At 40.0% G+C, this 26,632-nt stretch overlaps 1 protein-coding gene across 1 annotated transcript in view; it reads right to left on the bottom strand.

The window, feature by feature from the left end:
• Window positions 1–4,119: 4,119 nt before the first annotated feature.
• nexmifb (neurite extension and migration factor b) overlaps window positions 4,120–26,632 on the bottom strand; it is a 62,477-nt gene continuing 39,964 nt past the window's right edge. Inside the window, exons 2-3 of the mRNA XM_041991034.1 lie at window positions 17,554–17,684; window positions 4,120–9,844 (exon numbers count right to left, since the gene is read on the bottom strand). Of these exons, the coding sequence (XP_041846968.1) occupies window positions 5,622–9,844; window positions 17,554–17,635 (4,305 nt within the window). The 5' untranslated portion in view covers window positions 17,636–17,684 and the 3' untranslated portion in view covers window positions 4,120–5,621. The remainder of the gene's footprint in view (window positions 9,845–17,553; window positions 17,685–26,632) is intronic.

Below are 26,632 nucleotides of genomic sequence, written 5' to 3'. Positions count from 1 at the left end.
GGCTGTAATGATCTTCCGGAAACGCACGTTATGATTATATTTTCCCTGACGTTGTTCTTCCAGGCAGACACAGATGTTGTATTTTCCATTTAGGTTTATGTCTGTCATTTGTAATAAATGAGACAGGTTTGTTTAAATACATAGAATTTATATAAAAAGTACATATGTATGCATTTTCATTCATACAGAATATGTATTTCCGTGGTGTGACACAAGAGGCTGCCTGAAAGACCGTGCTCGGGAAAAATATTGGGCATCACGTAAGCACAGAGAAAGGACGTTTGTTTTGACATGGGTGGTGCTCGGCGGTTGTAGCGGCACGGTGCGGCTGCAAGTGCAAATACTCAGCTTCTGTGCAATTCAGTCTGGGGACAAAGCAGCAGCAGTGTTTGACTTAAAGCACATCTGGACTACATGGCCGCCATTACTCAGGTCACGTTTTTTCTCGACATTCTTCGCTTTAATGTGCAACACAGTATCATCTATACTGACTGACCATCGTTATTTGACGGTCATTGGTACCCCCAAAACTGATGTAGCAAAACCTGAAAATAAATAAATAAACAAGCATATTTCATATTTACTGCTTCCACATTTCCTTTCTTGATGTTATTATAATTACCACTACTCAACAGAAACATAAAAAAACTGAACATTGTAGGGTTATTTGTGTAATATTTTATTAGATCAATGATATAATGAAAAGTTATTTATTTATAATTATTAATTATAAAAAGTTGTCTTTTGTGAAGGTTAAAGTGTTGAAGTCATGATTGAGAATCCTTTCTTCACTTGCAGACTAAGAACTCCAACTTCTTGTGTTGTTTTCTTTAATCTTTCAGAGATGAAGACCAGACTAAACCACTCACTTCCCCATTAAGGGCTCTCAGATTAATTTTCAATACCTGTTTTATCGCGGGGGTACTGGAGCCTATCCCGTTAGACTACTTTCAAATCGCCATTTATCTAACATGCATATTTCAAACTGTAGAAAGATGCCAGAGTACAGAGAAAAGAAGGGCCCAAGACAAGATATGAACTGGGAACCACCTTGCAGCGAGAGATTGATGTTTAACCACCATGTCACCATGCTGCCTGATTAAGGGCTCATCTTTGAGTAATATCCCTTTTCCGTCAGTTAATGCTACAGCTGAATCTTAGACAGCTCCTGAAACCTTTTGAAATGGCTTAAGCTGTTGTTCTAAGACACGAACAGGATTACCTTCAAGGTAGTATAAAATTATTTCAGTGGACTGAACACATCAGATTAGTTTGCAAAGCCATGTATAAAATATATAAATATATATGTAAAATTTTAACAAATCTGCCACCCACGTAAAGATATGTGGAGTAATTATGTTGCTTCTTAGTTCTTGATTTTATATGCCATTTGTACACTTGCAATCATTTTAAATTAGACATGCTAATTCTGTCAAATTATCACTCTGCTTAGTAATAATAAAAAATAAGTAAAATGCAAACAGTTGTTTTAGTGACAGAGCAGCCTATATCCATCTATGCAATGTAAGCACATGCGGACAAACAGGCAGGATCTCATTTAATAACTACAGGTGTACTTCATCTATTGCATTACACATTCCATCTTATAATTTGACTGCTCCCTTATCTGCTACGGGTGACTAAAGAAGAAAAACAATGCTAATACCAGCTGACAAATTTGGAGGCACACATCACAGGATCTGTTTACGGTGCGAGACTGTATCCCCAGCTCCAATTAAGCATGCCAGGATGAGTTGCAGTGTGGACCACAGCAGCCCAGGCTCAGAGTTATGGATGAGCAGTCACTCTTGCAATGCCTGACCCTGAGTGCTAATTAGATATGACATTAAAATAACATGAGCTAAAGTCAGACTTGTAAAGAAATTAAAATGACTTTCATCCAAGATTTTTCCAATATATCAAACACGGAGAGACTAATTGGAAATATTAAGGCTTGCATGTTTCATGGCACAAACAAATTTGACTCTTACTATTATTATGGCTGCAACACAGAGATGGAGATATATCCATCAGATATGCTTTGATTAACAAATGGAATACTTAACTTTCATTCCTCACATCTTAAAACAACTTTATAATAATAAGACTTAATAACCTTTTTTCCTAACCTTCTCTTATTTCTAATTTGTGTTGGCTGCATTTGTTTGCAGAGATCTTATTAATTTGGAGGTTTTGTCTTTACTGTAATGTAATGTGATGTAGGTCCTGACATTAGTATTAGATGGGCGATAAAAAACACAACCCAACTCTCTTCAGAAAGCAGCATTCAAAATCTTATTTTAATTTGTATATTTACTCCATAAACATTATTACAAAACTCAGCAAGTTACCAATATTACATTATCACCATACAGGCTTGATCACAAATATTTAAAACCTTTGCAACAGTTACAACAAAACAAAAAACAAAATAATACTCAAATAATTTACATGAAAATCTATAAAACAGCAAATTGTTCACAAATTATATTTTTTTCCAAGTTTTCTTATTTTTTTTCTTTGCTTATTTGTGTTTTGCACAGTAACACAACACTCTCACAACAAGATCATGGTCTTATTACAAAACTCCCAACAAAATGTAAATATTTCTAGTTTTCTGTTGATACTTTCATATTTTGGTTTTTAAAACCAGAAACTTGTCACTGTATATCCTTTCCACTGCCCACAGAGGCGCATAAAAGGTTACTCACACACACAAATACTTCACAGCACTTTCTAAGAAAAATATACACTTACAAAATATGTTACAAATTGGCACACAAAAAATATACAAGATTTTGTAGTGTCAAGAGTTCATTAAGATTCCTTCTGGTAACAACTCTAGACAGTATATATAAAGCTCGGTAATCTTTTAATGAAAAGAGCAAAAGTAATTCCAATCAGTGTCAAAGAATCATGAAGTGAATACATCAAACATAACATTTTAATATACATTCATAAAGAGGGTTAGGTACCTAATCTATTTTGCATTTCTTCTTTTGTTAACTCTGGGAAAATAAAATAAAACAAAATAAAATAAAATAAAATTCAAACAGGACTGAAAAAACAATTGTCAGCTTTCTTAGCACCATTAACATGAGGCAGCTCAACAGTGGCACATTTTTTAAATAGAAGTAAAAAGAAGGAAAACAAAAGATTATGAACTCGGATAAGTACATTCAATTTGACAATAGGCAGAAATGAGAGAAGGCAGACTAAATGGGCCTGCAGCCCATGTGAAGCTTCCCATCAGCAGCTTGTCTTGGTCCTAACCCTGATACACTAATAAAAAGAAACAAAGGATCATGGCAGAGAAGAGAGGGGGAAAAAAAGAAATAGACACAGAAAGATTGATTATGATCTATGCCTTATGCAAGCAATCAATTACTATAACCTGTGTGTCAGAATTGCCATATCCAGCGTGACAAGGCCTGTTTTCAAATCAATCAATCAATTTGCCCGCACATCTCCATGCAGCCTCATGTAATTACTGCAATGTTCAAAAATCATATTACTGTTCAAAAGACAGAGAAAGTATAAGCCTTGTTTCAGTACATGTTTGTAAAACACACTCTGTAACTGTTTGATTGGCTCTGCATTTCTCCTGAAATCCCTTCAGTGTGTAAATTCTAAAGATTTTATACCTGATTAAATATGATTGTATGGTTCATTTTAAGGTGGATTTTTAGATGTTTATTTCAGTGCTCTGAGGTAGTGAATGAGCCCAAAGTAATTGATAGTAATGACGTGGGGAATACACTGGATCAGATAGTAATAATGATTTTTTTTTCCATTTGTGCCCTTCTATTTGTGGCTTTGAATTACTGGTGACAATATTTTCTGCCAGAATATTGACCCATTCAAACTGAAATGACAGGAAAGGACTTATAAAGAAAAGGTACCTTGTAAACCAAAAAGAAAAGAGGTTCAATTTAGACATGATATGAAAAGTAAACTCAATAATATGAGACACCAGTGGCGCAACTTATAAAGTAAGGCAGTGTTAAGAAATAAAATGTACGAGAATAAGAATGTTACAGTTTTAAATGATCATTTCAGGTAAGACAGAAGTAAAATTTCCATGTTGAGCAATTGCAAAGACATGCTTTCCTTCATTTACACGACTACTGATTCCATTTGTACTGAAAACTGCTTTCACATTCACAATAAACCAAACTGCAAAATTGTCCATTCACAGCTGATGCATGCATCAGAATCTCTGTGTGTAATAATCTGCCTGAAATTTCCAGTACAAACAGCTATTCAGTGAGGCCCAGCCCCAAATGACAAATAACTCCCTTGCTTTCCCTCAGACATATACACGACTACACTCTCGTTGGTCCAGAGAGCTTGTTTGAATTTTTTTTTTTCATCTCCTTCCTCTGCAGTGGCCTTCAGAGCAGATCTCCCCTTTGCCTCTCTTTTGTTGCTTCTCAGTGCCAGGCGATGTTGAGGTAAATTGAATTTGGCAAACAAAGTGGGGGAAACTAGGAGAATTCAGTCTTTCTGATTTGGTTTAGTAAGTGGTGGTGTACCACTGCCAGCTGTTGGTGCCTTTCATCAGAGAAGAGAGAAAAAGTCTCAAAGAATTCCTGTAGTTGCAAGTCTCTGTAAGGAGTCTCCAACCCGAGCAGCCAATATTCCAATGGATAGAAAAGAGGAACAGCCAATATTCACACATATATAAGAGGTCATTTACACAGCATTGTTACTTTTGGCACATTGATTTTAAGATTATAATCTTTTTTTTCTTTTTTCTTTTTTGCAAATATTGCATGTCCCTGTACAACAACATTGACAAAAATACTCTGTGGGTGGAGCTTTTATGAATTTGCAAGGCGTAAAAATGTAAATTTTGATCACCAGTTCCTCTAAACTCCAGGGGAAAAAGAAAGAAAGAAATGCTCAATTAAAAGAAATGGGAGTTATTCCAACTCTTAGGGGGAAAAAGACAACGTCTGATATGTCATCAATACAAAATGGTCCCATCTCGTGTGGTAAAGATGTCTTGGGTTTAAATAGAGCTCATTAATTGTAGGTTTCCCTCTTGCAATGAGCCAGGCAGTGTATGAAGGACAGCAACAACAGGACATCCATATTCTGCATACAAAAACAGATGAGGAGGGGGGGTGCGTAGATGTCACTCAATGCATTTGTGTATATAGCTACATTTTTAGGGGAAAGGGAAATAAATATATAATTCAGGGGAGCTAGTTTTGCTGAGAAAATACAAAAACAAAGTTCTTCAAAAAGGCGACTGAACTGTTTTCAAGGCTTGTTCTTTTTTTTCAGACAAAAGTAAAACAAAAACGACTATAAGAAGAACAAACAAAGCAGAAACAACAAAAGCAAGAAAAAAATGCAGCCATGGTCGTTTCAAATCTCAATCAAGCTTGACACAATCACTCAATAGGTAGTTTGCAAAGTACAAGAAGTTTGTCATGCAGATATTAATTTCCTCTTCAGGTGGGTTAAAAGGAAGTGGAAGGAGTCAAGGGAAACGTAGTACTCATGCAGCTCTGGCATAGCCTCAGTGTAGGTATGTTTGGGAGGGAGGGCTGAGCAGGTAGTGAGGGGGGAAGGGATGAGAAAGGGGAAAAACAGCAGCTGATAACAAAATATTACCTCAGTTTCTCAAAAGAGGTCATCAGTGCTATGTCCTTATTTGGGTCTCTCTCAGCTCGCTTCCCCTTCAGTGTCTCAATCCGAGGGAACTTTGCACTTGTCTTGTGACGGTAGAGCTTTTTGTGTGCAGGCCCTGGGTTAATAAAGTTGGGTTTATCAAACATATTACAGCCCAGCGCTAGTTGAGGGAATAAGGGATGAGTGGGGGTGAATTTGGCCTGGTTTTTGCTTCCCTTTCCGCCCGCCTTTCTGCCTCTGCCAGCTCCTGTTAACACAGCTCCTTTTTTCTTCAGGTCAGCCTCTGTTCCTGCCAAGATTTTGAGGGTCTTTAGGTTGAGGCTGTTGGCCTCGGAGGGCATGCAGGCCTCAGACATGGGATTCCACAGTGGCTCAATGGAGGCCATCATGAACCTTTGGACTTCAGCCATGCCAGAGACAATGTTGGACAGAATATTGGAGGGTTCCTCAAATTCTCTCTGGTCATCTGCTACCAGGCTGTTACTCTCTGACCAGCCAGTGCCAGGCCAGTCCCCAGTGCTGCTACTGTCAGTCAGGCCTGTGCCACAACCACCTGCCTGGTTCTTTGCTGCCTTGCCCTCTAACATGGCCTTTATCTTTTTGGTGGACCGAGAGTTCTGTTTGGGAGTCTTGACCTTTTCTGCCTTGGGAGCTCTGGGAGCCCGAGCTTTCTTTTGACTCTGTCCTGCAGCTGTCTGTTTGCAACTCCCTTTCCTCTTTGATTTTATGCTTTTTGCACCAGCCAAAATCTCACCAGTCTGTTCATCAAATTCAGCAGCTCCCAGCTCCTTTTTATCTAAACCTATGACATCCTGACCGTTAAAGTTGTGCAGTGGAAACTGACTCTCCTCCACTGTGTAGGCATTTGCTGTGTGCTCCTGTTGCCGTACAGCATCACAGTTCCACTTTACCTCCCTGTTGCAGTCCATAGTCATATCATTCACATCCTGATATTCTCCAGCATTCCCTGCCATCTTCATTTCACGCCCCACCACCTGGGGGGACAGGTTGGGGGTCTCAGGAGGAGAAAGCTCTGACAGTGATGAGTGTCTGAACTTGTCAGGAGTGAAGTTAGAGATATCCAGCAGGTCTGAGGACTCCCTGAGTGGGGTAAGGGCATCCACACTCTGCTGAATCACCACTTTAGGACTGCAATGAGCTAAGAAGCTGTCTCGGCCCTCCTCCTCACCCTCTCGCTCACAAGATTTGAGGCTGAGAGAGCTGTAATTGCTGGAGGAAGCTGACAGAGAGCCCACTGAGTCATAGCTGATGAGCCTACCATTGTCTGTGCACAGGGACCCTCTCTGGTACTGCACCTGGCCCTCTACACAGGCAGACTGACACACTTGCAGATCTGCCCCAGGCTGTAGCCCCGCCTCAGTCAGGTAGCTCTTCTCATAAAGCAACCTGTCAGCCTCAGGGCTCAGCTGGCTGTAGTTAGACACTGGCAGACTGTCATTCAGGGGCACAGCAGCTGGGAAGTTGTTGGGTAAGATGGGAGTCTCAGGGGTTTCAGGCCCAAAGCTCTGGCTGTGACTTGCACAGAGCTGTGGGTGCCACATCTGGGGGAAGCTAGGGCAGTTCTGGGGAGACTGCTGGAGCTCTGACTCAGAGGGCGGGGAGAGGACGCAGCTCTGAGCGAGCTGGAGAGACGCAAACTGTTTCTCCTCCAGGGACAGCCCCAAAGAATACTGCTGCCTAGAGGACTGCTGGGGGAAATAGGAGATAGTTGCTTCACCAGAGGAGTCTGTAGCATCTAACAGGGTCTGCAGGTAGCCTCCTGGGATGACAGGGACACCCGTCTCCACCTCGTCTGTGGAGGGAGCTTTTTCAGCAGAGCAGGTGGATGAAATAAAGGGAAATTTCTCTTCAGATGCATGAGCAGTGGTGGTATTGTCAGAGAAATGGGGTTTGACTGTAGTTGAACTAATGCCCGCCTGTTCTACCCCAGCAGTAGGGTCTTCAATCTGTGCCGCAGTGACACAGGCATCCGTTTCATTTGTCACGCTCCTCCCCTCCTCTCCTTCTGCCTCTTTCATTTTCTTGCTCCTCAGCCTGGCTTCGCTTTTGAATTTTCTTATCCTGACTGTTTTATTTCCTCCCAATCTCCTCCCCTCCCTCTCCTCCCTCTCCTGGGAGCGGCTCTTGGTTGTGACTGTGTGCATGATAGAGTTTGTTTCTAATGTGACTGGGAGGCATGGGGTTGCTATTATTTCTCCTACCGTAGGGGTGGCCTCCTCTTTAGTGACACCGCCCTGGCCCTGATCAGAGAGAGGAGAGCCCTGTGCTGTTGCTGATTGCTCCACAGTGTGAATCCTCTGAACCTTAAGCCTGTTTGCAATCTTGTATTTCCTTTTGGGATGACTAGAATTGAAAGGGCGATGATGGCGTCCATTTAGATGAAAACCACGTTGTTGTTTATCTCTGGCAGCCAGCTTAAGCTGTTCCTGTCTCTCTCTTTGCTTCTCCTGCCAGAAATCCTTCAGAGGAGCCAGTGTCTCATATTTGCTTACTGTGTCAGCGTTTAGGCTCACAGTTGCATCCACAGGGTCCAGCTTGCCCAGTTTCACTGACATGAGTCTCTCTCCTTTAAACCTGTTGATAATAATGTATTTGATGACCACGGGCGGCTCTTTGCGACAAGATTTCCGACGTTTTTTGGGGCACCAGTCTACATCTTCCTCCTCTTTCTGACCAGAAGGAGCTTTCTCTTTTTTCTCAGCATTCTTTTCACTCTCAAGCGAGTCAACATCATATAAGTAATCATCACTGTATCGGACTTTTCTCTTGGAACGCAAGCCGTAATTCAGAGGGTTTGAGGGACTGAGGAATCTCTTTGAGTGACCCTTTTTAAACTTGCCCTCCTGCAGGGTGTCTAAGGAGGAGCCAGTGCAGGAGCTGTCATCACTGAATTCTCCTGACTCCTCTGTGGAATTAAAGTCTATTAGGTAGCTGACTTTGGAGGTGGACATAGGGGAGCCTTGAGAGCCATCAAGAGGGCTCCTACCACTGCAGTCCCCAGCTTTCCCTTCTTGTGCTGCCTCCACAATGAGCTCATCCGTTTTGGGTTGTAGCTCCTCTGTGCTCCTCCTCAAGACTGATGCTCCTTCATCTTTCTTTGCACAGTTGGCCAGGACGCTCGGGAAGAAGTTAAACTGTGTCTCCTCCTGGAGCACATTTGTTTTTTCCCTCATGTTGTCCTGGAAAGACTCATAACGAATCTTCAGAGAGCAGACATCACTGCTTAACGTTGAATCATCATCTTCATCATCAAATAGATTGTCAACATCCTCCTCAGAGAAAAGGTTGACAGATAGTTCATTCTTAGAACAAAGGTCCAGCAGTTCCATCTTACTTTCACTGATGAAAGACTCAAAATAACCCCAGTCTTGACTGGCATTAGCCAACAGGACCTCTTCTCCACTAACCTTGTCCAGTAACAGTCCCTCATACAAGTTCTTAGCTGTTGCATCATCCTCTGGGTCATCACACTCCTCTGTTGTTTTGTTCCCATCTGCTCTCTTGCCCTCACTTGGGGCTTTTGGCAGGGGAAAGCTAAGAAGCTGGTCAGAGAGGAGCTGCTCCCCATAGTGACTCACTGTCTCCCCTGCATGGCTCAGGCACTGGATGCTGATGTTGTTGATGTCAGAGAAGTCCTCTCGGCTCACATCCCCTATCCGAACACTTAGTCCAGGGTCTGTATCGGAGTTGACGTTGGGGTCATGGGGTGGATTCTGGATGGAATTGGCGTCACCAGCATCCCGTGTTTCAATAAAGCAACCAAGGCAGGTTCGGGCAGGCTGAAGAAGACATTCCTCAGTCAGAGTGGAGACAGCGCCAGGCTCCATCATTGCAGCTGACAGAGGGAGGGCAACAGGCAGCGGAAGGGAAGTTTTCTGGGTACCTCCTGGTGGGTCCCAGGAGTTTACAGCTGGGGTGGGAAGCGGTGTAGGAGCACGTTGAAGATGGGGGACTACAGGGGATGGAGTGTCATTGGAGGGAGGGCAGGGGGCCACTGCTTGGTCCAGAGAGGGGTCAGCGACAAGGGGCAGGGGGAGGGATGGTGATGTGGTAGTGGTCCTCTGGTGTGTCAGGCAGGGCCGCTGTGAAGTCTCTGCAGCAGGAGAAGGTAAGGAGGATGGAGGGAGAGCAGCATCGACTAGCCCGCACAGACTCAGTTCACCACTCTGCTCACATACTCCTACAGGAAAAAAAGAAAAAGATTTCAGCTCTTTGAACTGTAAGTCTGAACATTGTTTTTATTCTGTAGTTACCCTCACATTCTTCTAGGCTGCTCAAATGTAATTAGTATCAATTATCCCCCTGGAGCACTAGATGTCATTTTGTGATGCCAGTCTCAAACATTACTTAATCACTTTTTGTACCAGATTCAATAAGAGGCATTAACAACTCAAGTTCGATAACTTAATACCCATTATTGTCAGACATTTAAATGTAAAAACTGACTCTATAACATGACAAGTGAAGTCACCTGCCGCATCTGAAACTAAACTGGAGACAGACATTGAAGTGATAAAGAGCTCTTAGAAATGTAAGCAGTTTATTTAATAGTCTACAATAAACAGTTACATCATATGCTTAGAGGCAGTGTAATGTCTCTGCATGAGTGAAAATGAGTCTTTAGCGACTTGCATGTGATTTGCAGAAATGTAACATTCATTCAATTGTATAATAGCAAGTAAATGGTATAGATATTACGATCAAAGTGGTCATTTAAACAACAGAAAATATGTTCATTAGTATTACAGAAATCAGCTAGTTTATGGAAATATACAACAGCACTATACTGGATGGCTACTTTAAGTCTAACCCAAACGTAATATAATAACTAAATTTAGGGGACATATTGTGGGAGAAAAAAAAAAAGAAAAGATTTTTACTCAAAAACAGGAAGAAAAAAATGTGGCATTTTGTTTGTTTGTTTCCACTTTGTCATTCAGTGAGCTGTTCAGATTTGCTGTGGGTAACTGAGATAAAGATGCATTCAATGTACCACAGAGGTGCTAAACTAAAATTCTTTAGTTCCTGCATTTTGCTTTGCCATTTTGTTATAGCAAATTCTCATCAGTAGTTAAACAGTTTATTTAGGAAAGAAATGAGCTGTTCTCCTCCCTGAGCTGCCATCTCGGCAGCTCAAATCACCCCTATGATGATGACAAAGCAAGGCCGGGCTCTCCCTTAGAGATAGGGTGAGAAGCTCAGTGATCCGGGAGGGACTCAGAGTAGAGTCGCTGCTCCTCCGCATCGAGAGGAGCCAGATGAGGTGGCTCGGGCATCTGGTCAGGATGCCTGCTGGACGCCTCCCTGGTGAGGTGTTCCAGGCACGTCCCACTGGAAAGAGGCCCCAGGACATGCTGGACGGACTACATCTCTCGGCTAGCCTGGGAACGCCTCGGGATCCCTCCGGATGAGCTGGTGAATGTGGCCGGGGAGAAGGAAGTCTGGGTTTCCCTGCTTAGGCAGCTGCCCCTGCGACCCGACTCCAGATAAGCGGCAGAAAATGGATGGATAGAAATGAGCTGCTGATGATCAAACAAGCTGCTTTTTGATGTTTTAAATTCACACAAGGTAATCTGATTTCTAACGTGTGGTCTTTATTTATTTATTTTTCATATTTAATGTAGGAAAGTCCAACTTATCCATTTGACCCGAATGCACCATCACTGGCTCAGCTACAGTATAACCTGACCAAACTTCTTCTTTACCAATCTAAGCATAATTTTTTAGGACTGGCCTCTAAAAACCTACAGAAAACACAGAAAGAAGAAACAGTGAAGCCCTGGGTTTATGGAGCCACAATATGTGATGGATGAACTACTACATGAGATTTGACTGGAGTATAAACCTGCCAGCTGGCTGTTTCGTTATGTGTTGCGGTGTTTTAACAACCTGGGCCAATTCAAAGCGTGACTCACAAGACTATTCCTAAAAGAGAAACACTGACTGTCCGTGGCAGAGCTGTAGACGAGGGGAATGCAAGTATTTTAGAATAAAACTGCCTCGGAGGTATTTCTCTGTCAGGTTAGTGATAGTTTGAGATCAGTTTTCTGTGTGCTAGTGTGAGCTCTCAAGCTATTCATTTAATGTGCTTTCATAGAGTGATACTTTTATTCAAGGATTATTGAGTACTACCTGTCATAAAGGAGGGGAACCCTGCAGGAAAGAGGGGTAGAGTAGTAGGTGGGTCACTTAACACCTTTAAGCAGATGAATGTGAACAGAAGTGTTTAATTTATAGTGGCGAATGTTGGATTGTTATACTGTCCTGCTGTGGTATTTTGAGTAAAGCATGCCATGGCCATTTCATTTAGACCTCAGGAAATGGTGTGAACGTTTGAAACTGAAGGGCACTATATGCCAACATTGAGGTCAATTTTATAATATCAACATCCATAAATTGTCCATATCATGATATAGCTATATGCAATCTCTGCACTCTACTTCACATATGTAAAAAAATGCAGTTGTCGTGCTTTATTTCACCTTCCTTTTAGGTACATTTCTAACTTAGCTTTAAGGTGCCAACATACCATGAAATTACACAGACTGGCAGCAACAATAACAGCAATCGGTAAACTAAAAGTACAGCTTTGTGATTTTACTAGAAGTAATTTGTGACAATGTCTAAATCAGTTGAAGACGCCCATTTGATGTATAACAATCAAAACTTAGAGAAACAGGCTTGTAGCAGCAGGCAGATCGCTTTGTTTGCTCTGCATAATTAGATGACAGCAGCGCAGGCAGGTATGTACACATGGGACACGACAGGCCCATATGTTGGAGACTGTATAACCAATATCATCTACATCTGCCTCCCCTTCCACAATCCCAAGCTGCTGCCTCACACATATTCTTTAATACAATGCCAGGAAAAAAAAATTAAAATTGAAAAATGTAGCACAGCAATTAATGTGCTCACAGAGGTTAACTAGCAACAACCCCCATTTTAGAATGGATGCGCCTAATCACTATTGAGGTAGTGATAAATGCTTGAGGGGGATGACTGCTTAGCAAACAGCATTGGGCATGGTTGCATTGGTGATGAGTAAATCTTTGAATATGGATTTGATTTGCGAGGGATTTAATGAGGTAATGAAATTTCTGAGAGCCGGTCTCTCTGGGTTTGCGGCCTGCGGACACACTAGAGCAACAAGAACGCATGCTAACAACATACTGCATACAACAACGCTACTGTTGTCCATCAATAAAAAAAACCTCAGCAGAAACATAATTCTTCACGCATTTTCTTCTCAAGAGTCAGAAAACTGTGATAGCAGGAACTTGTCAGAGGCGGCAGAAGCATCCTAGCGAGGCGTTTGCCATCAGCTCCTTTCAGTCTGTGAGCCAGGATGACCTCAGAGCGAAAGCATGTGACTGACACATGCTCCTGTGTAAGCTCAATTTAGACACTTTTCTATGTTTACTATTCTATAAACGACTTTAAAATCCTTTCAAATTTTGATTGAAATTTTAATTGTGTATATTTAAATTATATGTGGACAGCAGATTTTCTAAAGCTCAAGACAAAAGTAAAGAAAAATTTTGTTATCTCTTTTGGTAGCTCTGTAAAGAGGTAAAGCCAAAGAAACAGGAAAGGCCAGAAAAGAGGAGAGATTTTCACAGCCTTTATCCCCCTTGTGCTCGCAAGAAACCTAAGCTGCCACCTAATGTTGCCAAAAGATTGTTCAAAATGGCCGTGAAACATTAAACTCATATTGAGAAATGTATTTCTTCCAGGTTTATAATGGATTAACAATCTATCCTAACCAGCCTCAAATGTTACAAAAAAAAAACGTGTGTACACTCATGAGTGTTTATGCGCATGTGTGTGTGTAAGCGTGTGTGTATAAGAGGGAGAGTGATAGAGTGTGAGTATTGGCTTGGGGGTATAGTGTTATCGAGAGGCCATCTGTCTCCAGCTGGACCATTAGCTCTTCAGCTGTTCAGAATGTGCCACAGATCAGTCAGTCAGACAGGTACATAAACACACACACACATACGCACACACACTTATACACACACAAGGTCTTGCAGCGATGACTATAGCTGACAAATCGAGTTTGACATTAGAGGTCAAAGGGGGATCAGCAGCCTCATTTTTCGTTGATATGGTACAGCATAATGTTACTACTGCATCAGAACGGGCAAATGTACACAAGATAGACATCCAAAATGCTTACTGCTGCCAGGACTCAATATCCAGCTTGTGGAGAGAATAGTACACACGCTAAAGAAAAAAAAAAAACACTGTGATATCAACCCAACACAGTTGTGGTTCTGTAATGGTGTTATCAGCAGAGATGCTCCTTGAATAGAAGCTGAGGCTGGATGCAACACAGTTCATGCAATCTGCGATGGACATTCACCACTGAGCATATGGAAGGACCCCGGCTGCTGGCAGGTGGTGGTGATCTTCTGATCCCCAGTGCTGCCAAGCCCAGCCATGCTAGACAGCCCGACCACCGCCAAACTAGTTAAGACCAGACCAGACCAGTTAGCACTCTGAGCTCTCAGAGTCACATCTCTCTCTCTCTTTCTCTGTTTCTAGCTATAACACTCAGGACTTCATCCACCTGAGGTAAACCTTGAGCTGCTCTGTGCCAGGCAGCTCTGCAGGAAAACAAGCCCATGCCGAGGGACATGGTCATGGACATGAGCAGAGAGACTAGTTGGCGCCTGTGGCCCTATCTAATAACGTGTCAGATGCCACACAAGCCTTTTCCTTTCATTACTTACAGTCACCGTACAAATGTGATAAAAACAGAAATGTACGAGACAGTCTTACATGAAGACCATGTATTCCAGATATTTAGCCAAATTAAATTCACATTTTCATCCAAAGCAACCAAATAAATTAGATCAAATCTCACAATATGAGGAGCAACGCAAATGAAAACCGCTGACATGACCGTTTCCTCCTTTTAATGGCTTTTTGAAATAATTCTTTCCAGCCATCCCACTTTCCATCTATTCTTCCACCGTTTTCTGCTCACACACACAGAACTTCCAGCTCCTTATCCCCGTTATACGGAGATTTTTACATCCGTAAAATGCAGAGCTGGCCGTTCTGCAGCTCAGCCGCCTGGGGTGTTCACTCATCCAGCTGGTCGGTCAGCCACAGAAGCTTTTCTCACTCCATCTCCACTATATGACATTTTGTGAATGGTGGTAGAGGATCAATCCAGTCAGTACAGGATGTTCATATTAAGTGGTGAGTAACTGCAGCATGATTCATTGTCATCCTGCTCAAAGAGATACCCTATTCTTGCTCAATGGAGTCGCTTTCACCCATTCCTCTATTTTTTGATGGTCCTACTTTCTCTCCCTCTCGCTTCCTCTGGATGTCTCTTGAGGAGCAGGCGAGTGCTGAGGATAATCTTTGTGAAGCTCACAGCGGGGACCCGTCAGTCCCCACTGAGCCTGGCCAGAGCTGAAACATTAAGATAAACCTTATCTTAGGATCTGTGGTGCTTGGTTAAGTCTCTCTCACTGGATGTTGGCAACTGGCATACAGCTGCTAATCGGGCACATATTTCAGGTGACATTCTCTTCCCCATCCAGGAGAAGCAAACTTGTTACTGTTTCCAAAATCCACTTTATAACCGGACACAAAAAAAAGTCTGTTTTTAATGACGTCCAGTTCTGATGAAGAACTGAATGGTTCTGATTTTATGGATGTATGGATGGTTATAAACATCTCGGTCAATCTTATGTTTTAACACTGGTTCCATCACCACAAAGACCCTTTCAATGCTGCGTATAGCACCACATAAATCAACTGTTATTAGTTTTAGGACATACAAGTATTTTCCTCAATCTATCTGCAAAACATCCTCTAAACATCATCTGTTGGTATGCTGACACTTGATTTTATTGCAGCATTTCTCATATAAACTGTGAATTACAGAAAAACTCTCTTAATTTATGCCCATACCAAAGGCAAACGATTGTGAGATAATTAAATGTACCAGGTGTACTTGTTGAGACAAGGAGATTAGTCTGGCTATGCAAACGTGGGTAGAGGTGAATAACAGGGTCAGAAGTTACGTCACTAAATGAGACTTGGTAAATGTGCACACTGGTGGGTCCTTAAAAAAGAATTGGGCTGCAGGCATTTAACTGAATGAACAATGTTTGTCTGTCCTGCCTCTATGATTTTATTTTATAACTTTCAAAACTTATCCACCCCATTTGCTTAAAAGCTGTGCCAAATCCAGACTGCAATCATGCTACAATTAAAGAAATAGAATTAATTTCTTCAAAGTGAACTATTTACAATATATCAAAATTATTCTACTTAGGGACACTATAGCACTATGGCTGCATTTATTACAGATAAAATGAACATAAAATGCTGCACATATCCTGTGAAAAATTGATTATTTAACAGTTATCAAGCAATTTTTAGTTAAATTTAGTAAATTACATTAAAACATGGTGGAAAAACAGTAGCGTATGACATTGCAGAGTTAAACAGTTAAACAAGCACCTCAAAAGGAAAAGGCAGGTTGTCTTATTTACAAAAAGTAATATTTTGTGTGAATTAATGCTAAATGAGTTTATGACACATAAGTGAAGAAAAAAGTGCAAAAGTCTGCTCCAGAGCTCTGTAAAGTATTGATCAGGAGGAGATTTTGAAGATGGTAAATTTAGATGGTCATTTTGTTTTTCTAATCAACTAGAAAAATTTACTAAATGTCATGTTTCACTGTGGATTAATATTTTTCTGCAGGTTTCACAAAGCTGGAATTTCACTCTAACTGTGTATCACATTAACTTTAAACAAGATGCTTATGTTTTCCAGAGATTTTATGGAGAACTGTGAGTATTCACCATGTGCAGCAGGTTCTACTGCATGTTTTTGTTAGCATCCAACGTCAAACATACCTGTATTTGATGGAGCACTGACATGCAACCTGACAGAGATGGAACTATGCACAGCAATTCGTGTTTCCTAATTAACAGTTCATCTTTCCTGTCCTTCATTTACCCTCCCTTTTCCCTCTCGAGATCTCTGGATCTCTATTTTGTTGTAATGTCTGTCAGGCACCTGCTGCAATTTCCTGGCAATAATTTGGAACTTAATAAAATAGAAGGTTAGAGTTTAACATTCATGTTAACAATAGAAGTTTAAAACCATATCTTATCGTAATACATATATGTGGTTAAAAAATAAGTAGCCTAGAAATCTGAGACATTATATGCATATAGAAAAGAAATTATAATTTGAAATGGAATATATGTAGGAAAGCTGAGATAGAACAGATGATTTATGTTAACATCTTCACAGAGAGGTATGATAGCAACAACCAAACTTAAATAAAAAAAGAATAAACCTAAATAAAGCTTCATTTACCCACAGGCCTTTTTTGTCCAGGCTAATGAATGTGAACATGTGTGACAGCATTAATGGCTGCACCTGCTGACACATTTGCAATTTTTTATGGTAGAGGGTAGATGCCATATTTCCGAGTTGTGGAGGCATGAGCAGAGTGGATTAACAATAGCTTAAAAAGCCCCATTTAATGTTTCTTTTCCACTTCTCATTTTAAAAAGACAGGATGTGTTTCACGCTCCCCCATTTCTTGTCAAAGAGCTTAAAAACGAGGATAAAACAAAAAAACTAATTCAAGGAAGCTAGTTCCAGGGTATGTGCTAATACTAATTGTCTCTTCAAAGCTTTCATTTATTCAGGAGAAATATTCAAGCGCTTGCATATTCCTGGGTAAATTAAAACAATTCTTCTTTTACGTCAACAAAAAAAAGTTTCTCTAAATGTTCAAAGCTAATTTGCGAAGAATTAAAAGAACAAAATTTACATGCTGCTGAAGTTATATCAGCTGGTTGTCAAGTTTATGAGGAATTAATGGCAAAAAAAGGCTCCTGTTACCTGTGTTCTCCACAGTATTTGCATTCTCTGGTTCTGAAGTCTTCACGATCAATGTGAGACTGCTGTCTCTTAACACATCCATCAATACGGCTCAACGCTGCACCACCCACGCATCATTTTGACTGTCCCACCTGTTGAAAGAGAAAGACATAACGGGTATTGTTTAAGAATGACTGCCTTGTGTCTAATACATAACATTAATGACAGTGAGTTAGATTTTTATTACAAAGCAAAGTGAGGGTAAAAACAAAGTTAGTCAATGCAGAAAAAGCCTCATTATATAGATATCAAAGAGGCACTTTTAGCACCAAAACAATCACTCATTTCTTCTCTGTATCATAGATTCATGTCTAAGATTAATTTAAACTTTGCCAACCAAGAAAGTACACACAGTCAGGCTGAGATCTCTATGGCAACTGTAAGCCATACTGTCCTATTTTAAGATTCATTTAACATTTATAGCAGAGTTGTTAACCTGTGCGAACTCACATAGGCAGCTTTGAGCATATTTGTTTATTGTAATTAGCTGACTCCCTCCCCCAATAGCAACAGAACAACCAGGCTCAAAGAGGAAAGATTCAACTGATGTAACTGAGGTTGTGGCAATACTTAAGACTACTTTTTACCATAGCTAGTTGTGATGATAAAGTGGAGGCTGAGAATGTGTGAGAATGTGTGTGTGAGCTTATGCACTGTTTATGGTATAACTCAAGACAACTGAGACGGTGAAGCTAAAACTGGTGGTAAAGGAAGCATATCAATCCAGTGTGATTGTGAAAGAACAAGATAGAGACTCTGGTCTGTAAATGATGAACATTGGATGTTGTGATCTCCTGGTTTTTATATTGTTTTCTTTTTTCTTCCTCTGCAGTCCCTCTCTGGAGGAGCAGTGCTACAGGATGACAAATGAGCCATGGGAGGGGATCTAATAACATGATCTCCTTGTGGTGTGAAAAGGGTTGCTGGGAGATTAAGACAGACGGTAGACAATAAGACAAAGGTAGTGTGCAACTGGCTACAACCAACTGCCATCTCTTTCATCCTCTTTCTTCTAAATGTCATTAGCTGTTCACTGACCTGAGTGGGAGAGCTACCTGAAGGGAACCCCTGTCTCAGCTTACAGTTGCAAATACACCAGCTCAGTAGGTAATTACCTCATGAGCCATCACATCTACTAGTGACTGCAGCTGGGACAGGTGCCCTGTAGTAATGTATAATAGCTTAATAATGCTAGTCCACATATTAAAGGAGAAATGTACATTTGAACTGGAATGAGTTGCTGAGGTACTACTGCTGAAGCCTAAAGAAAACATCAGGTTGCAGTTAACTGAAGTCCTGTAGGTGTTGGCAGCTTTAACAAATGCTAAAGTGTGTGATATATAACAGGAATGTCCAAATAATGTCCCATACTGTAGCGTTTTATTTCTAAAGCACTTTAAAAGCAGCTGACCAAAGTGCTGTTTAATAAATGTAAAACAATTTTAAAAAATAAAGATGTATTTGAAATAGCCACAATAAGGAATTAATTTGTGGTCAGCCAGGCCTGTACCCATCTCAGATGTTTTCAGAAAATTCAGAAAATTCCACTCTATGTTCATAGTTTTATATTTCTGCCTTACACTTGCTAAGAGTCTACAGACTGTTTGATTCAAGTGGAATTACTACAATCTTTTTGTGACCTAAACAAATTTTCCATAATGCCGTTGTTTTCAACACATTCAGCAAAAGCTTTTAAATTAAATTGGTGAATACAAGGTTTCATAATAAATGCTTTAAATTAAAGTTTACATTTTACTGTATGTTTCTAAATAAAGTTTAAATGAATCATTTGTTGAGCTTTTTAAAGAACACTCTGGCTAGGTTAGGTAGCTTGCTGGAGCCTCCAAAGACAGTTAACCAGTAAGTCTGTTTCAGCTGTATCAACTCCAGTTACTCACTTCTAAGAGTTGTGGGTTATGTTTCCACAATTTAGAACACAGCTGTTGTGAAACAGAAACAGCACAGCCCGAAATCACATCATTGTTACAACTGCTGATGTCTATGTTGTGTGAGGTGGAGGCAGGGGGTGCGCTGCTGATCAGAGTACTCCGCAAACAGGTGAAGTTCACCTCAAAAACATCCACTTAAAATGTGGTCATACACATTTCTGTCAGGTTTTATGTGTATTTTCTTGAGTCTTATAACCACTGGGAAACAATCAGAGATTATGTTTTACTACTCTTAGTCTGTTTTCTTGTCACAGTCGGAGCAATCTCTCATTCTGGAGCTCGCTAGACCACAGCAGCCTTTCACTTCATGCTGTGTCTTCTCAGCTGCCTCCCACTTGGAGGTACAAACACGAAGAAGTGCTTGTTAGCTCCATTCACTTACAATCTGCTAATATTACACATTTCTACAGAGGTTTAGGTGTTTGTGCTGTAGAGCAAAGCCCTGTGAAACAATCAGAGTAATATTACCAGAGAGTATTGGTCTATTGCTCTAATTTCAATGCTTTCAAGCTCTGTATCCCCATTCATTCTGATGTTCATGCAGTCTGTGCTGTGTCTCCTCATTTGATTGAAGCTGCATGAATGTCTGACTCTGAATGTTGTGTTTATAAACAGCTGTACGGCTATCAGATTGTATGAGCAGTGATGGATATTAAATCTGACATGACAGAGAGCGAAAGACTGAAATGAAATGCTGCGAAAACTTGACAAATCAGAAATGCTGGGCTATGCAAGTCCCTCTCCAGAGGTCCTTGGTAATCTCTGCAGTGCTGTCTTCTTAACAGGGAACTTTTTGAGGATTTAACCTCCCCTTGTGGACTCTGTTTAGCCTCTGGTTCCTGCTGCTGAAACGGAGGGGGCCGAGGAAAAGACCTGCTTTCTTAGAAAAGGTTCCTGAGGTCAAAATGCTGCTTTTTAAAATTGCTCTTCTGGTGCAACCACTGACAATAGCAAAACTACCCTCTATTGTTAAAATCTGTGGTAAAATGCAGAGGCATTGTGCAATGTATTTGGGCATATTTAAGCATTGTGGGTAGTACCAAGGTATATTGTTTAATAAGTCAATATTTAGACATCTATTTAAAAAAAATACATTAGCTTTTTGTAAGTGGATAATGAAATTATGACAGGCCATGGAGACTCAGCAATATGTGGTCTTTACTTCAAAGAGAAGCATCACAACACCTCATGCCCCAACTTAAGTTCATCTAAAGAACTATGACATGGTTTTGAGGTCAAGTTAGATTAATCACAGAAAAACTGAAGTTCAACCCCTGGCAATAAACACATGCCCTTCAATAAGGCATGAACTGGAACTGACTGGCTGAGATGAGCTACGCCTGGCCTTATCAGCCTTATCAATACAACAGTCCTGAGAAAAATAGCAAAGGCACTGCAACACCACATTAGGAATAGACTGCAGCCAGCGAGAAGTCTGTCTCCAGCGTGCTTGTGACAAAACACTCAGCTGGGATGCTGTTCAGGCCACAGAGGTGCTGCTAGAGCTCATCACCGAGAGCAGCTTGTAGGTGTGTATGTTCAATTGCATGTGTGTTAGATAAAGCCCCAAGGCTGCGGATCCACAGCATCAACAACCCCTGGCAGAAGCTGCACATACAATCACATGGAGTGAGGCAGAGAGAAAATGAAAGCAGGGCATTTAACAACACTCCCAACACTCTTCCTGCCAGGCAGCTCTAGCGCCTCAAATGTGTTTATTTTCCACATTATTCATGATTCTCCTGTACGCTCCCTCTTGCTTCCTCCTTTACCATCTCCACCACTCTGTCAGGACCTGACGAGAGGCTATTTCAATAATGAAGATGGACTAACTGCAATGGAGAGTGCACATAAATTGGAGCTACAGCCAACAAGCATGTCCAATTTGCCAAGCGGTTAAGCCTGATGTCTGGGTGCAGCTTTAAAAGAGCGCGGTGGCTGCCGTCAACAGGTTTGTGCCGACCTGATTCATCCATCCACATCATTAATACTTCACAGAGGGCACCACCATTTAACTCGGCTGCAGGAAACTGCTCTTTAAACACCGCACATTAGGGAACATAATCACTGAAGTACTCATTTTTGGAGCATTCAGCAGGTGCGGGGAAAATGGCTAGTCCTTCTGACCTCTCCATTGTTCTTGCTTGTGGGCTGAGGTTCTTTGCATGATGAGATACAGAAATAGAGACAAAGAGGAGAGAGAGGAGGAAGACAAACAGAATTATTAGAATTTGATTTATCCGTTTAAACCATCCTCCACAGATCATGTGTTAATGTGTAAGCTGGATAACAAGATAAGAACGTGTTTACCCGCTCTATATGGAACTTATCAGCAACACAATCTAATTCCTGCAAGCCTCTTCCCGGGTCCCTGTTTCAGTGCATTTTTCCTCCATTCAATTGCATTTCTCTCCAATGAAGTGGCAACAAGAGGGATAGCTGGAGTTGGATTGTGTATAATTGCAAAGAAATACTAGGCAAGGTCCCATAGCAGTAGTATATGTAGGTACAAAGGGCCCATTGTGTCAACAGAAGGAGAGAGTCAGGGGCCAAGGAACAGATCACCAACAGAGGAGCTCTGAAAGAGGGCATAGCGCCACAGGGAATACTGATCCAAACAGACAGCACTGAAATGGCGACTCCTCTTTTCAGCACAGGTGTATAGTTACAGAGCGGGTTCACTGACTGGCTGCAGACAGGCTGTGTAACCTGCTTCACACGCAACTCACAGCAATAATCTTAAACTCAAGAGGTTGCAGCAGTATATGGTATGACTACAGAAAAGCATAAATCCAATACAGACCCAGGTACATAATAATACATGCAGGCAGCATAAATTCCTAAAATAACATATACACACTGAATTCACAAATACATTTCAGTAGTATGATCATATTTAAAGCTAAAATATACATTTAGAAAAATTGCTATAAACCATGTATAGTGAAAGATCTAGGGTGATTTTAATAAAATTAGAAATTCTTTAATGTTTTTTACTTTTGTATATGCCCGGGTTTAACCTCTGAAACTCAGATGTAATTAGCTATTAATACTGAAACCGGTCTTTATTTGACAGAAACAAAATATAAAAAAAAACAAAAACAAAACAAAACAAATGAACTCCAGTTTCTGATTCAAATAAATGCAAAATGATAACTGAAACAGAAATTACAACAGTAAGTAACATAATACTTCTCTCATATAGAACACAGCTTTGTAGGTTAGAAATTATGCAGCTGTGCATGCAAACATCTTATTTGTTGCTACTGCTTACTTCTGCCATTAACTAAAAACAACCAGAGCAGAAGAAAATTTGCATCCAGTACAAAATTAATCGTGCTTTCTGTATAAACTTGAAAGTCAGATTTACTTGTTTTTATAAGGAAACTATGACTGGGGGAAAAAAATAAAAAATCAGATTTATAAAGGAACCTTAAAAAATACCGCCACAGAATCCAACATGGCTGCCATCTGTAAAGGGTGAAATAACAAAGGATATTGTTTTGATTTGTTTTTCTTTTTATCACATTGTGTCTTATAAAGTCACACTACACATTTTTTACTACTAACCATTTTGTGCCTGTGAACATATCACTAAGTTATCTGTAGCAGCAAAATGCCTTGTCATGCTAATAATGCTAACATGTAACCTTGTCAGCTAGCAAACCCCACTTTTGACTTACAAGGTAAATGTAGTGCACCACTACATTTCTGTTGGGGTATTATATTTTTCTGATCATCCTTTTTTTATTTATTTATTTATTTATTATTTTTACTAATTTGAGTCTTAAAAGATGCCCAATGTGAGTAACAAAGTCTCTAAGGTGGCATCAGTAAGATTAAATGGTTTACTCTACACTGCTATCATTGAGAAGGAAGTCAGGTGCACAATTTGGGTGGGCACACTTAATGTCAGTAGTGTCACCATATGCAGGCGTTGGCATTAACTTTTATTTTTAGTAATTAAATATTGTTATTTTGTTAAGAATTTGAAGTAACATTATATTGATGGTATGTTACAGCCTGTTAACTTTTATAAGTTTACAAGTTGATCTTTTAGCTTCAAACTGTTTAATAAATTCAATATTTATTTTTTTAATGTGCAGTTATGGTTAGTGATTTAATACCTTAATACGCTTACACTTGTGTGTATTTTAGTAGCTAAAGCACAGCGTTATTGTTTTGTTTCCTTGTTTGTCTATTTTTTTACATTAATATTAATTGGCCTCTTGATGACTTTGTATAAGTTGTAAATTAATGACTTACATACTAGAACTGTGTGATTTTAGGTTTTGTCCAATTGGTGAATTAAGGTGAATTAAGTTTGACATTCAGGTTTTTTTTTGTTACTTAAAAAAATAAATAAATAAACAAATACAGAGCTCCATTTCTGAATTGGATGATGTTGATGATTATCCATCTCTTGCTTTTTTTTGTACTAATTTAATCATTTTTATTAACTGATCCTATACAAACATCTATCTTTGCAGATTTGTTTTCATTTTCTCATTCAGTAAGTGACAGTTTCAAAAACAAAACTGTCACTTATGCGCAACAATAGCCACACATGAGTGAATTGGATGCTTGGTGTGTCTGTAGAAGAAGCATCACATGTTTCTTGAATTGTGTTATATGTTTTTGTTTTAGTCATCTTTTAATACAACACCCACGCCGACTAACTCAGTAAAAAAGATTGCTTGTCAGGGATAAGCTGTGCTCCAGCTGAGGACAAATATGTGATTTTGCGTCTGCTATATGAGGAGATAGAGAGTAAAACAAACAAGAAAAAAAAAACTTTTTATCTGTATATCTTAATATGTTGCTGTACCCGACATGTGCCTCTGCTACTGTGCATCGTCTGTGTCAGCTGTTTGGTGCTGTATTTGATCCAACATCCTCACCTACAATTCCTCACATGGCCATGATGGCAGAGATATGGCACCCGCTTGAGATAATCATCGTCAATCACAGGCTGCTGAAGAGCCAGAGAAGCATCCGATACGTAAAGATTCACTACAAATCAGGATTAGGATCTTTATCAGCAGCACAACCTGCAGAGACAGATCTGAACAATTGTAACTACTGTAACATCAAAGGTCCTGGTCTGCTTCAGAAAACAAAGCACAGACCTCTGAATGTATGTCAGAATCCAGCTTTTAAATCAGAAGACCACTTAAGCCATTAATTTTTAACACTAAATGTGATTGTAGGACTCTTGAAAGGTATAAGCGACATGTCGTGTCAAGATACAATTATACCTCAGTGTGTGGTTACTGAGACAAGTCATGTATCCTTTTAGTTTAATGTTGATTTAAAGGAATATTTCACCACTGTTTTGTGGGAAGTCAAGTCATTATTTTTTTTATAATTCAATGACTGTCACAAGACAGGTATAACTGTTTTATTTGTTTTCTTATAAAGCCTGGTGTCCTAAAAAAGTATTAAAATTGTGTAAAACATCAGTAAGGGTTTTTTTTAAATAATATATTAAGAATAGAACAAAGACAACATATGAAATGTGGATACTGACAGAAGTGACTAATTTCAGAGAAATATAGGATTAATCGCAGCAAAGTGCAAGCAATGCATATTAAATGAAAAAAAAAAAAAAAAAACGAAGAGTTGGGCATGTTTACGACTGTGTTGCATCACCTCTTCATTTAACCACTCTGTAAGCATTTGGAAGCTGAAGGGACTCGTTGCTGTAGTTTTAAAAATGAAATATTTCCACATTCTTGCTTAATAAAAAAATCAAGTTCTTATTGTGTATAATGTTGAAAGAATTTTTAAAAAGTGACAAGACTAGATTGCAGGTAGTGTAGTTACGCACCTGGATTAAGGAGCCATATGTGTGAAATTGTGCGGTTAAAAAAAGAAAGTCTTTCCTGAAAGAGATGTCATCTGGATGGCAGTATTTGTCTCCAGAACCTGTATATGTCTTTCTGCCTATAATGTTATCACAAATCTGGATCTTCCTCATGTCATGTGCACTAATTCATTCCATACCAAAAACAGATTATAGTTTTTTGAGTTGCAAGCTGGAAGAAAGCAGGGCGGTTCTTCTACCCTTGAGCCTCCAGGACACATCCTCCATGATTTTCAAAAGTAATTTAAAAATATGACTCTGGAGACCACAGAACAGTTTTCCACTCAGTCCCTCTTAAATAAAGAATAGGATGCAGTGCTTTCAGATGTAATAAAAATAACTGTCTTCTTATCATAAAGTTTTAACCTCTAATTATGGACGCAGCAAATAAACTTTAATAACAATAGCTCTCAAAAGTTTTTCTAAGCTCATGCATAATATCTGTTTCTGATGATCACAGTGCTTTAGAATATGCTTTTCCCCTTGAGATTTATTTAGATTCTCTCAAATTTCCTAACATTTAATGTAAGTGAATTTCACAGAATCGTTTTCAGAAATGTCATCTTCAAATTAACATTAATATCAAACTTGTAATTAACCTCATTAACCTATCAGACACACTGAGGTGTATTATAACGCTTCCTGTCTCCTTTATTCTTTGCTGCACCCAGACAATGGCAGTTGCTTTTTCCATTCATTTTAAATGAATCATATTATTTTTTCACAGTGCTAAACTTACAAATCATCCATTCTGTTTCACTTGCTTTATGAGAACTTTTATGGGAACATGGGTCCATAGTGCTCATACTTCATGTCTGAGTTTAAAATTATTACCTATTCACTGATAACAGCTTCTCTGTTTATCCTTTGTACAACCTGAACTCTTCAACAGCAGGGAGAAGAGGACAGTAAGAGATAAGAAAAGAAAAATAAAAAAAAACAGAAAGGTCAAGAGTGAGGGGAGAGGCAGGCGATTACGATGCATCCTCGCTTCCCTCCTGAGACAGCAGCTGTATGTGTTGACAATGCTGCTTCATCCTACATGTACAGATGACCAGGAAATCAACACTGCTGCTTAAAACAAAAAGAAAAGAACAGCAGGGCTGGGGACATGATGGTGAATGGCAGAGAGAAGAATGGCAATAAGGCAGGCGGTAGGCGAGGTGTTAAAAGTTGATTAGGTTGTTAAAGGTCACATAGTCAGGCCTCATCAGCTGTCCCAATG

The sequence above is a fragment of the Melanotaenia boesemani genome, chromosome 7 (assembly GCF_017639745.1).
Source record: "Melanotaenia boesemani isolate fMelBoe1 chromosome 7, fMelBoe1.pri, whole genome shotgun sequence".
Lineage (NCBI taxonomy): Eukaryota > Metazoa > Chordata > Actinopteri > Atheriniformes > Melanotaeniidae > Melanotaenia > Melanotaenia boesemani.
The sequence above is the reverse complement of the archived record's forward strand: the minus strand, read 5'-3'. Positions and strand labels throughout refer to the sequence as shown.